We start from the raw sequence: 12,023 nt of genomic DNA, 5'->3' as shown, positions 1-12,023 counted from the left end.
TATTTTCTGGTGCTAAATAAAGTGCACATCTATTTTCTTTTCCTAATTTACATTTACATTCCCTTTTTTTACCGTCATTTTCACTCTTTTCACTCTGTCTTTGTCTAATAGATTTTTCCATCAAAAAGAACACAAGAAGGGTTTTTTAATTTTTTTATACAAAAGGTTTATCTTTGGTTGCAGTTTACAGCTGGACAATGAAGATACCTCCTTCTTAAGTAAAAATCAGTAAAATGGGGAATGGTTGCTGCACTTCATTATTTGTGATTTTTTTTTTTCTCAAGTCTTCATTTCAGTGTGCCCAAATAATTATTTCATGAAAGACAGTATTCTTGACAGTGTCATAGTGACCTCTCAACTTTCAAAAGTTAAGGAGCTTGTCACAGAAATCTTGAATAGGTTCTGTCCTAACTTCTATTTTTCCTGAGGGCATCTTAACACGACATAAAAATGACCGTTCTTAGCAAGTGTCAAGTACTATGCCTTATATTAAATAAAATGATGTTAGGGTTTGGTTCTTTTGGTTAAAATAGGCAGCTTTGCAGAAGGAGGCTTTTTCCAATTAATTTTTTTCCCGTTCAGATTCAAAAGATTTAAAGATGTACATTTAATGTGATAAAATACATGGGAAAAAAACTGGCTAGATAATTAAGCATTGAAGTCTGATTAATTTATGAGGATACTCCTATATATGAAAAAAATAAAAGAAAACACACTGATTTAAGTAATTTTATTGTTCTAAAAAAATTCTTGAATTCATGAGTTCTGGGGTGTTTCTTTGAAAATCTTCAAAATTGGGTTTTGAGTATGAAAATCCATGTACATGAGTGAGACAGGTACCGACATACTGCACTATATACACAATATAATGAAAGAAAGTGGAAAGAAACTGTGAACACTGTCCTTTCTCTTGCTGAGGAAGAAAACCAGCAAGAAACTGAGGTTGGGAAAAGGCAGAAGGAGGAATGACACTGGGGGACAAAGAAATGGGAAGAACTTCTATAGTAATTTTCCTATTTCATACTTACAACAATAATATATCTGTTTCTTTCATTGAAGTATCAGGTCCAAGACCTCAGAAATGGCAAAGGCCAGACAAGACATTTGGGACATTTTTTGCCTTTCCCTGTGATCTGTGGACTGCACAAACTCTCCTGTGTATTGCAGCAGCAATTTTTCCTGTGGTCAAAAGCAACAGCTACCACCTTTCTAACCACAGCAGGCTTCTGAAGAGCAGTTTGTCTATTAGATGGAATTTACAGAACAAAATTATTTCCTGGACTGGGTGAGACAAAACTGTTGAGCTGGCAAGCATTTGTGAACTTTATTTGACCCATGGAGCACCAGTTAGACCATGCTAAACAATGTTGTTAATGTATTTTGAGGACATACCTGTTCTGTCATTCTCACTATAAAGCAAGAAAAGCCTGGCTTGGAAAGATTTCTTTAGAATAGTTTGGGTTACTTGGAAAGTCTAACCACTGTTCAGCAGGAGTCAGGATAAGGTACCTTAGAAAACATGTAAAATAATATGTACATCTAGTATTATCTTTTCAGAACAGTCTAGGAATTAGGGACTTCTAGCAAAAAACTGGTTTTTTCATATGATCTTCTATAAAAATCTGTCCAGGAATACCTTTTTATATTGAAACTGCCTCCTAAAACTCTTGCTGGTTATGTTGAAAGTTACAGGTTAAAAATTGATCCTTGTTCATTCTATCCATCCTCTTTATGATTATTTAGATATTTGGAATATTTCTTCAGTTGTGCTTTATTCTATGATTTTTTTTTCCCACTCCAAAGAATCCCAGTCTAGTTAGTATTTGTACTTTGAGTGGAGTCCATTGCTCAATGCAGCTGATTGTTTCTAAGCCTTCATTATTTCTAAGTCATCATGACTTGGTAGAACAGAAAAAGGTTTTAGCCAGTGGGAGAACAGAAGATGAGAGAGTTTAACTGTTCAGATGATCAGAAATGCATGTATTATGCATGTAGCATGAATTTCTGCACTTTGTTCTATTCCATCTCTACTAAATCCTATCATTTCTTTCTTTGCAGCTGCTTCTTTGTTGTTTTTTCTGTTGAACTGTTTTGTCTCCAGAATGATTAGATGTCTCACAACTCCTCCTGTGTATGTAAAGTCAGAAGTGTGTGACATTTATTAAGATTAAAATTCACTTTGTGTTAGTGGTTTTAAACTTTTCTGTGTTGTGACATTCTTTTTCATCTCTTTGTGGCTGCCTTTAGTACACTGCATTGTCATGGGTAAATAATCATTAGTAAATTTTGTGACTTTATTAATCCCAGCTTTTTGTAGATTATGTATAAAGACATGAAAGAATACAGAGCCCTGCATGGAACCTTCCAGACTTCCACAGGTCACACAGTTCCATTCAGAAAAATAAGCAGCCATTTTTACCAGCCTAATTTTTATAACCATTTACCTGCAAGAGGACCTACCTTCTCATCCCACAACAACATAGTTTCTTTAGGACCTTTTGGTCAATGATCTGTAGAAATAAAATAGATTATATTAACTGAACTATAGATTTTTGAGTCTGAATTTTTCTCTGAAGAGGAGACTCTTTTTTGGTAAATGTTGTCTGTGTTTAGAGAAGGTGAGGTGAGTATGGTGGTGGTTTTTCTTGTTTCTGAGCAAAATATTACTGGGCACTTGTGTTTTTCGTACCATCTCTAACAGACACTTTTTATTTCTTCAGTGGAAAGTTAAATAAGCAAAGTTCTTTGCCATATTAATTGTTGTGAAACAATATTTCACATAACCTGTAACCAGCCTGTGAAGCACAGTGTTACTAAATCACTTTTCACTCAAAAGCCAGAGAAGAAAGCAGGCTCCATTTTCTTCCTAATTTGTGGTGTTGAGCAAGCTGTTTGGGATTTTGGAAGCACTGAAGTGAACATGGCATGTTCATAATGCACTGTCTGCCCAAGGAGATAGGAAGACTGATTTAAGGTGGTAAGCAAGTAAGGCAGAGTAGGTCATTATCTGCTGTGAAGACACAGAGTTTTTTGACTTGTTAGAGATGGCAAGGGAACATTTCTCATTGCTTTGACTGTATGAGACAAGATTAGTGAGAAGCCAAAGCATATTTCCATGGAAGGGGCTGTACTGATTAGCACTGGCTATCAATCAGAGAAAGCGTTTACAAACTCCCAGTATTTTTCTCTGTCCTGCAGTACCAGCTCTTTTACAGATAGAGTCAACAAGCTGTTTCTCATGCGTTAACTAGTTGCATTCAACTACTGAGCTATCCTGGGAGTGTGTTGTTTGCACTAAACAGCCTGCACTTGCTGTTTATGGCTCTCATGATGGAAATACACATGTTTATGCAGAAGCATCTGAGAGAGCTGTAGGACCTTAAAACCAATTTTTTTCCCACTGTGTTTCCACAATTGACCTGACAGTAGAACCAAACAATAAGACAACCTCAGTTAATGCCTTGTGCCTCAGACTCGTATAGTACAATTACTGTGTGCAAGTGTTGGTAAGAATATTCTTTCCTGAGATCGTGCAAGCGAGTTACTTTGGTGGAGGTTTGCTGTGACACGCAATGGATACAGTTCACAGAATGCTGTGGAACCTAAATTAGTAGTAGTAGTAATTTGTGGTTTGTTTTTTAGGGTATGTTGGGTTTTTTTTATTTGGTTCATTGGTTGTTGGGTTTTGTTCTGTTTTTTTCCCTAAAACCATGGATACCATAATTTTAGAGATCAGGCACTGCAGAAACCATACCCTAGCATTTCTGTGTGTTCTACTGCAGACTACTGTGTGGAAATCACCTCCTTATATGAAAGCCAATCAGACCAGTTTCCAAATTCCTTTTGTTTAAAGACTGTTGGAGGAAACAGGGAGAAGAAATAAGTAAGTTGTGTCATGTTTGAGTACACTGGTTTAGTTCCTACTTAAGGTCTGGGCTTTTTGTTAGCTGCCATAGAGCACCTTTTCAGTTAGTTTTCTGATGTTAATTCTGTTGGAAAACCAGTAAACATTTGTCAGATAGTAAAGTCATGAGCACTGAGGGTAATGAATGTATTAATAAAGGTTTTTAAAGGTTTGTATGACTTGTAGGTTTTTTTGACTTGCTCATTTAGACTGGAAGGGCTAAAAGTACAGTTAATGTTGACTGTACAGTGAACTCAGGTGCAGAGAATTTCTTTTTTCTGAAAGGTGTGAAAAAATTAAGGTTTACTGTCAAAAGCTGCTAGGTTTTCTGTTTCTTCAATGCAGCTTTAAAAATCAGTTTCTAATGGCCATTATGGGACTTAAAATTAGGAAGTACTAAACATGCTATCGTTTTGCTACAGTAAGATATGTCTGTGCCAAACACAGTTATGACACAGAGCCAAATACTTTTCCAAGGAAAATGGCCCAGGAATTCAAGGCATGTATTCACTGTTGCATATACTGTTAAGAGCCAGACAGATGAGAGGACTGAGAAGTGAAATGGAAAAAGGACTTCATATGTGTTTGTCTGGCAGGAAGAAGTGATATATTGAAGGGTTTTAGTTTCATTCCTTTGGCTTAGCTGAAATAATGTTGCCCTGTGATTAACTTTGAGCCATGTAACTCTGCTGGTTCTGTCTTGGATTTTTTTTTTCCCGTTGTTGTTTTACCCTGTACCACCCAGCTATCTTATTTTGGTTGATTTTGTCATTGCTTTTCTATAAGATACACAGTCAACACAGTCAGTTCTTGTCTAAAGTTGTGCATCAAAACTGAAAGTAATATGAAAGTATATTTTAAATTCAAGGAAAAACTAAGGATCTCTAAAAAATATGAATATTTTAGCCTGTTAAATTTTTATAAAGCTCATCATGTGAAACAGACCAATGTTACTGTACGTTTTATTAGATGCTGTTGAATTGACATTTGGTTTTGAAATCCTTTTTAATTTCATTTAATTTTTTTTAATTCCATTTCATGTGTGGCTTGACTGTTAAAAAGTTTACTTAAACCATGCCTGTCTGCTGTCATTTCTATATATTTGGTACCATTTGACTCTGACTTCCAGAGAAATACTGATGTATGGCATGGTACTCAAGTAGCAAATAGCTTGTCCTGAGGCAAACTGTCAGGTTTTATTATTGCCTATTATTAGTAGGGTGTGTCTAGTTTTTTGTTTTCATTTTGGTGAGGCCGCTAGGTGGAGTCAGAACCTTGAGCCCCTGTGGGTATTGATTTGCAGGTATCTAGTGGGTACAGTCTTCAGATACACAGTGCTGCTTTCCAGCATGCAGCACTGTTTCTCCTGCAGCCTGGAAGACCAGGAAGTGTTGTTTAGCTAAGATATGCTGTTTCAAAAAATAGAAAGACCAAAATGTTTCTCTCAAATTTGAACTCCAGCATTTTTCATACTGTATGTTGCTGATTGAAATAGTTGTTTATGGCATTAGTTGTGATTTGCAAATCCGATCTTACTCATATCCGTAGGAATGTCCTCTGAAGGTCCAGCAAGAAAGACTTAATTGTATTTATTTGTATTAAAATATTTAAGAACTTGACTAAATAATCTGAATTTGCTCTCTCTCTCTCTCTCACACACACACACAGCCCTCTGTCTTTCTCTCTTTTTGAAATCTTGGCTCTCACTTCACTTTCTGAAGCTGTTATTCTCTTTTGTCAGGAGACTATACAGTTTTCCATTCTGCATGAATCCAATGTACCCTGATTTTTGTGTGGCTACATGGAACTGTCAAATGTATTTGCGAGTACAATAAATTGGTCTGTATATATTTTTCCCAAAAATACGTTAGTTCATTTACTTCACTCTGTAAAATTATACTTGTCATTGTAACTAATACTGTTCAAGTGAAGATTAATTTGAAAACTGAAAGTGCCATTAAAAAGTCTTTGATGGAATTAAAACTATCATTTTGTAATCAGACTTAAATGGGATAGCAGGCTTAAATTTTGACTGTATTATATAATGATTCTCAGTAGTAGGAGCATCTTGGCTTTTGTCTGTATTTTCTAAAGCTGGTGCTGTGTCTCCCTGCTGCTTCTTCACAGATTGTGGCTTTCTTGTTTTATTTTAACAGTGTTAATGGAACATGCTAACAAAAGGCTGCTTGACACACATTTCAGTCATGGAAAATGTTTCTAAGCAAAACCAGACTTACATAAATGTTTAAGATATTGCGCAAGTTAAAAATAAGTCTGTAAATTCAATTGCATTGTTTGTCTTTGCAGCAGTTATGGTGGCCACTGTATTGCTGTAATGGAGTATTATAAAGGTTCTTCTCCTTTGTAAAATTAAATTAAATTTCTATTGTCCAGAAGCAGCAAGTAATCAAATTGTAGATTTTTTGGTGAAAGAAATTACCTGGCATTCTGCAATTATTGCAGCCTGCAATTTAGAAGCTTTGCTTTCTTCTTTAAAAACCTTTTTTAGAAGTAGCTACTAAGTTTTTAAGTGTTATTCAACTTACTCTGCTTTTGGTAGAAAATACCATTCTTAGTGCTTCTGAGATTGGCAGATTAGCTGGTTTCACAAATTATGTTTTCACCATAATTTGTAAAAACAGCTGTGTCTGTAATAATCTTTGTTATAACTGAAAGTCCAAATGAAGCCTTTGTTCTGATGTTCTCCTAAATGGATGAAGCACTGCACAAATGCATAAAATATTTCAGTCAGCCCTGTATGTCATTCCATTGGCATTATTAGATGCCATGGGGATCACCCCAGAAAAAAGCCAGCGCAAGTTGTCAATAGAGGCCAGTTAGATATTTACTACAAAAATGCAATATAAATAAAGTTGTGTTAATTTTGAAGGACCTGAAATGCAGGAACTGGAAGGGCATTTGGGGTGATCAAATGTAGTCCCATGCTACCTTAGGTAACCAAGTAACCTAATACATTTTATAAGCCAGTCAAGCACCATGTTATAAATAGACTTGCTGGGACTTACTGGACATGTCTTTCAGAGTCTCACTGCTCTGATGCTTATATATGTCTGTTGCAATTCCAGCTTTCATGTATTCCTGACCAATTTAGTCTAATTTGTTCTTATGCCTGTATTGCCTCTTTGCATCAATAGCTCTTTTTACTTTAGGGCATTAAAGTGGTATGCTTAATGACAGCAATCATCTTGAGACTCTCTTTGCTAGACTAAATTCATGATTTTGTAAGTGTTTCTGGCAGTAGTGAAAATTTAGGTTGCTGCTGACACTTTTTACTTTACTGACATTTTGTTTAGGCCAACACAGCTGTTTTGAAGTCACTCATCAAAAGGGCAATTACCTGGCAAAAAGCTGTCACCCCTGGATGTTTTTGGTCCACTTTATTTTTCACTTATATGCTGTCCTGAATATTTTCTAAGTATGACTGTAGCCAACAGTTGTGCTGATGCCATTGATGGAGTGAAGTACAGAGGCAGAAATGAGCAACAGAGGAGGGAACACTGACAGAAATGTCTTAAGGCAGTGCTGTTGCTGGATGTGAGCCTTAACCCAGGCTTGTTCTCTAGTGTTCTGCTCTACACCAGAGAAAACTGAGTGTGATAGCTGAAACAGCTTGAACCAAACAGTTCAGGCATTAGCAACAGCCTATGCAAGGCAACATCTTTCCACCTAATTTAAACTGAATCAACTTTTGATTGCTCAGTGCAAGCAGTAGTTGGGCGTTCTGTAATGTTGGTGCTGTTTACCAAAAGCAAGTCTAAAATAATATTTGTACCTGCTTGGTTCAGTGTTTGAAGAAAACTCTTCGCTGTTGCATCTGGTTCTTAGAATTATTAATAGAACTTATATTCCAGTTATATATCTGGGAAGTTAAAGGTTCCCTCAGTGATACAATTTCATTTTTTGATCTGCATAAATGCCTGCATCTTCCTATCAACAGAACAAACAAGGTATCAGCATTTCAAAACTGGGCAGTCCTGTGTTTTCCTGTTTCTAACAGGTAGTGAACAACTTGCTGGTATTTATGCCAATAATTTTTACAGCTCTCAAATTTATAGGTATATGTCTTAATTAAGCTAACCAATATACTAAGAAAATTGGGTGGCATCTTTTTTCAGTATTTAAAAATAGTGTTTTCTGGTAATCTGAAACCCTACATTCCAGTTCATGAACTTCAGTTCAGTCCAACTTTAATTATTAATAAATCTTATTGCACACACTGAAATTGATGTAATATGTTGGTGCTGTGACTGTTTTAGTGTTTGCAGATATGCAGTTGGTCAGAGGCAGGGCTGTATTGTCTAAATTTCTAGGTGAAGATACTGAATGACTGAAAGCAATAGGTTCTCTTTAAAAATAATATCTCCTTAGTATCCTTCACTTTAGCATACTTTTTGTTACTCAGGCTGTTGTTTTCCTTTGACTCCACTTTACTTTTATTTTGACTTCGGTGTGAAACACTGTGTAGTCTTCCTCGTGTTCTTGGGTGTGGGTGGTGTGGGGTAGAGTTCAGAGCCATGAGCCTATTTCTGAGGAGCTTCCCTTTACCTCCCAAGAGGTTTTACCAGACCTTTGTAGCAATGTGTGAAAAACTAGATACAGGGCAGTCCACTGAGAATCTGTTTGTGACTTAATGAAGTACTGTTCTTTAATGGATTTGTAGATTCAGGGTAGATTTCAGTAGATTTTGGGGATGGGAAACGAATGCATTCTGAGAATCTTATTACTTAAGCTTTTGCTTTCATGACAGCAGCTTAATTTATCCTAAACTTTTATCTGAAAGTCAAAGTTTCAGTAGTCCAGTGGAGAAGTTACTAAAGCCCTAGTGCCAAAACTCAATTGGTATCAGAGAAGAAGAACAGAGGTGGAACAAACGTTCTTTATTCACACTTCATTTTCAAAGTGAAATTGTCAATAATCTGGACACAGATCTTCCTGTATGCCACTAAAGGAAAAAATAAACAACTTACCTACATCGGAATGGAAAGATCTGAAGAATCTGTAGTAATAAGGAAAATAAAGTTTCAACATAAAGCATAGGTAGAAATGTTGTCTTTTGTTTTTGTCTTGCATCAAATAATTTTGGTTAGGCTATTTCTGGAGAAATTCTGTTATAGAATTGTAAGACTTTTGACAAAAAGTTTTGCCTTCCTTCAAACAGAAGACCTGCATGCAGCCTTCTCTGTTTGTTGGCATTTCATTCTTCTGCTTTGTTATGCCTTCAGGCTAAAATTGGCTGTCTTTTATGCATGTTCCCTGCATTGTATGTCAAAACCTCTCTGTGCACTTTTGCACAGATTTTACAATAAAATCAATACAGGTACAAAGGCTAGTGTTAAGAGAAAAGGTTACTTAATGTAAAACAGTGTGAAGAAAACATCCCTTTATTAGCAAGATCTCTGTGTATTTCTTTAGTTATTGTTGAAAATTTTAAGTTGTCATTATTACCATAACAACATGTGATTTATTTTTTTTTAATTATGTAGCTGAAATAAGAAGACAGATACTAAGTCTCTGACAGTCATGGATCCTCCTGGTAGTATGATAGTAAAAAATGTAGCAAGTTTGACTACTTGAATGCAAGCTTGATTTTAAAGAAGCTGAAATACAGTTGATTAGAACTATAGTTGATAGATTATTAATACATAAATCATAGTAAAGGAATGTACCTCTTCTGGTAAAAGAGTGAAACTGCCTATTTAAAATCCAACACAATTGAAGGAATAAATTTGCAGATGAGTAGCAACTAGGTTTCCTCCCATGCTGATTATGTCGAAAAATCCTGCGTAAATATAAAATTATTTGCTATTATGAATACAATCAAGTGATGTTTTTATGTCTTATTTTGTGCAACTTTGCAGTTATTGTTCTTTGTCATCTACAAATCACTATGTGGGTTTTATTCTTTACTTCAAAAATGTTGGTACTATCTATTTCTGTAGAGTTCCAGTAACTGCAGTGCTGTTTTCCTTAGAAGATTGAGTCATAATTTAATCTGTATGGTTTTGTCAATACCAAATTTTTTGTCCCTGTTTGCACTTAGTCATACTCTAAATAAAAAAGATAGAAGACAGATTTATTTTAAAATTGGACTTAATTGATAAAGATAACAGCTCTAAAAAAGACTTTGTTCCTCCTTCTAAAAATATTCTGATGCTGGTTTTTTAATGTTTACTGTAAAGTGTCTCTTGAACTGGAATCTTGCTATGTAAAGATAATTTTTATACTTTCAGGTCCATTGGGCCACGGCTTGTGTTGAGAATGACATTAGGAGCAGAAATTACTAGCCAGCTCAAGGCTTCTTCATACATAGCAGCAGGGCGAAACCTTTTGAGATGGGACCTGTCACCAGAGGAAATTAGAACAAGAACAGAAGAACTTATCAGGAAGACAAAACATGTATATGACAGCATTGGGATGCTTGAAATTGAAGAAGTAACACATGAAAATACCATACGGGCTTTGGCAGATATAGAAGTGGAATATGCAGGTTAGCATGTGTTTTCTATATTTCTTTGCATAAGGCATTCCATCTGCACATAAGGAAGCACTGAGAAGAAATAGTTGTTGCTCCCAATTTTGATCCCTGCTGTTCTTGTGTGGAATGTCTAGAGGCCTCTCAAGAGTCCATAATCTTTCAGGACCTCCCGGAGGCCTGCATTAGTCACCTGTTTTGGTTTTGCATGTAAAATGCCACACAGTTACATTTCCAGCCCTGTGCAGCTGCCAGGGGACACTGCAGCAGTGAGGGCTGCAGTGTCTGTGGTATGTGTCGTGCATTACACGTGGTAAGCAGTGCTTTTTTCAGACACTGCAGATCTGACACAAGCAAGTTGAATGGAGTAATGGAAACGTTGATAAACTGCTAGGGGAGAAAATGTGATGATGAGGAAATTTTGAATGTGCTATTGAAAGAAGACTTCTTTACTTGGCTCACATTTAAATTGTGGCCTCTGAGGTCTTGAAAAATCCAGGGAGATATTGGTCATGCAGTCACATCTAGATTAGTCTGAATGAATTATCAAGCCATACCAATATGTGGGTGGGTTTTAATGGCCAAACACAGGTCATTCCATTAATTTGGTAATAATTGTCAAAGGAGATAAGTAGAATACAAACTGCATATTGCATATCTTCATTGAGAAAGACCTTTCAGGTGGTGGCAGCATTATTTATAAAACAGTGTGTGTAATAGATGTCAAATACTTTTAATACTCTAAGAAAATGTACATTAGCCACACAGGTGCTAGAAACAGCCACCTTGGCTGGGAGGAAAATCTTTGACTAGCAAAAAAGCACAGTTGGCGTCTCAAATGATTATACTGTAATATTAGTCTGGATTTCACATTACTTTAAATTGCGCATACAGTGAATTGGCTGGAATTTATTCTGGCATACTCAGAAAGACAGTAATTTTCAAAAAAAAGCCTGCTGCCAGCTTCAGTGTTAGTTATACCAAAATACCAATTTGGTATAATTATTGTAAATCTTTTCACCACAAAGATTTACAGAAGGAAAATCTGTGTTTGACTCAGAAAACATTGGTCATCAGCTTTTCAGCACAGCCACCAAGACTTGATGGAAGTTGCACGTTTTTCACTACGTACTATTGCAATAGTGGGTCACATTTAAGCTTTTAATGCTAATCTTCAAAGCTGTATATGAAATTATCATGACCTGCTGTGAAACAGCCCATGGCATCTGAGAGGGATGTATTACCACAGCAAGACTTCCAAAAGAAACTTGGAATTTAAGATCTGTGTGTTCTTTTCACATAAAGACCTACCTCAGTAACTACAGCTCATTATCCAAAAAGACAGAGATGACAATAGACTTTAAATTACACTTGGAAGCTGCCAAAACTCAGTTTATAGTTTTGAAACATCTTTGCATAAGGGCAGGAGGCGAAGGGGCAAATTTCCTATGAACTTCAAGAAGAATCACATGCCCATGGTTGCATTTCTGACTCTGTCTCAGAGATTGATAAAATGACTGCATATCACATAAAATTACAAAGCTTTAAATCAACCTAATATGTTGTTACTCTAAAATCTACTTTTTGAAAGGTAGATGGTAGAGACATTGTAATTTGATTTTCATT

The 12,023-nt window shown here is 36.0% G+C and overlaps 1 protein-coding gene across 4 annotated transcripts in view; it reads left to right on the top strand.

Annotated features, from left to right (window-relative positions):
* The window catches only part of NLN (neurolysin), a 36,342-nt gene that overhangs the window by 1,216 nt on the left and 23,103 nt on the right, over positions 1–12,023 (top strand). For 2 of the 4 annotated variants that reach the window (XM_077171301.1, XM_054652668.2), the window contains 2 exons: positions 1,060–1,285; positions 10,156–10,412. In XM_077171301.1, the coding sequence (XP_077027416.1) occupies positions 10,184–10,412 (229 nt within the window). In that variant the 5' untranslated portion in view covers positions 1,060–1,285; positions 10,156–10,183. The remainder of the gene's footprint in view (positions 1–1,059; positions 1,286–10,155; positions 10,413–12,023) is intronic. The other 2 variants (XM_054652667.2, XM_077171302.1) reach the window with 1 other exon arrangement.

The sequence above is a fragment of the Agelaius phoeniceus genome, chromosome Z (assembly GCF_051311805.1).
Source record: "Agelaius phoeniceus isolate bAgePho1 chromosome Z, bAgePho1.hap1, whole genome shotgun sequence".
Classification (NCBI taxonomy): Eukaryota; Metazoa; Chordata; class Aves; order Passeriformes; family Icteridae; genus Agelaius; species Agelaius phoeniceus.
Note: the sequence above shows the minus strand (reverse complement) of the source record. Positions and strands in the feature narration are given on the sequence as shown.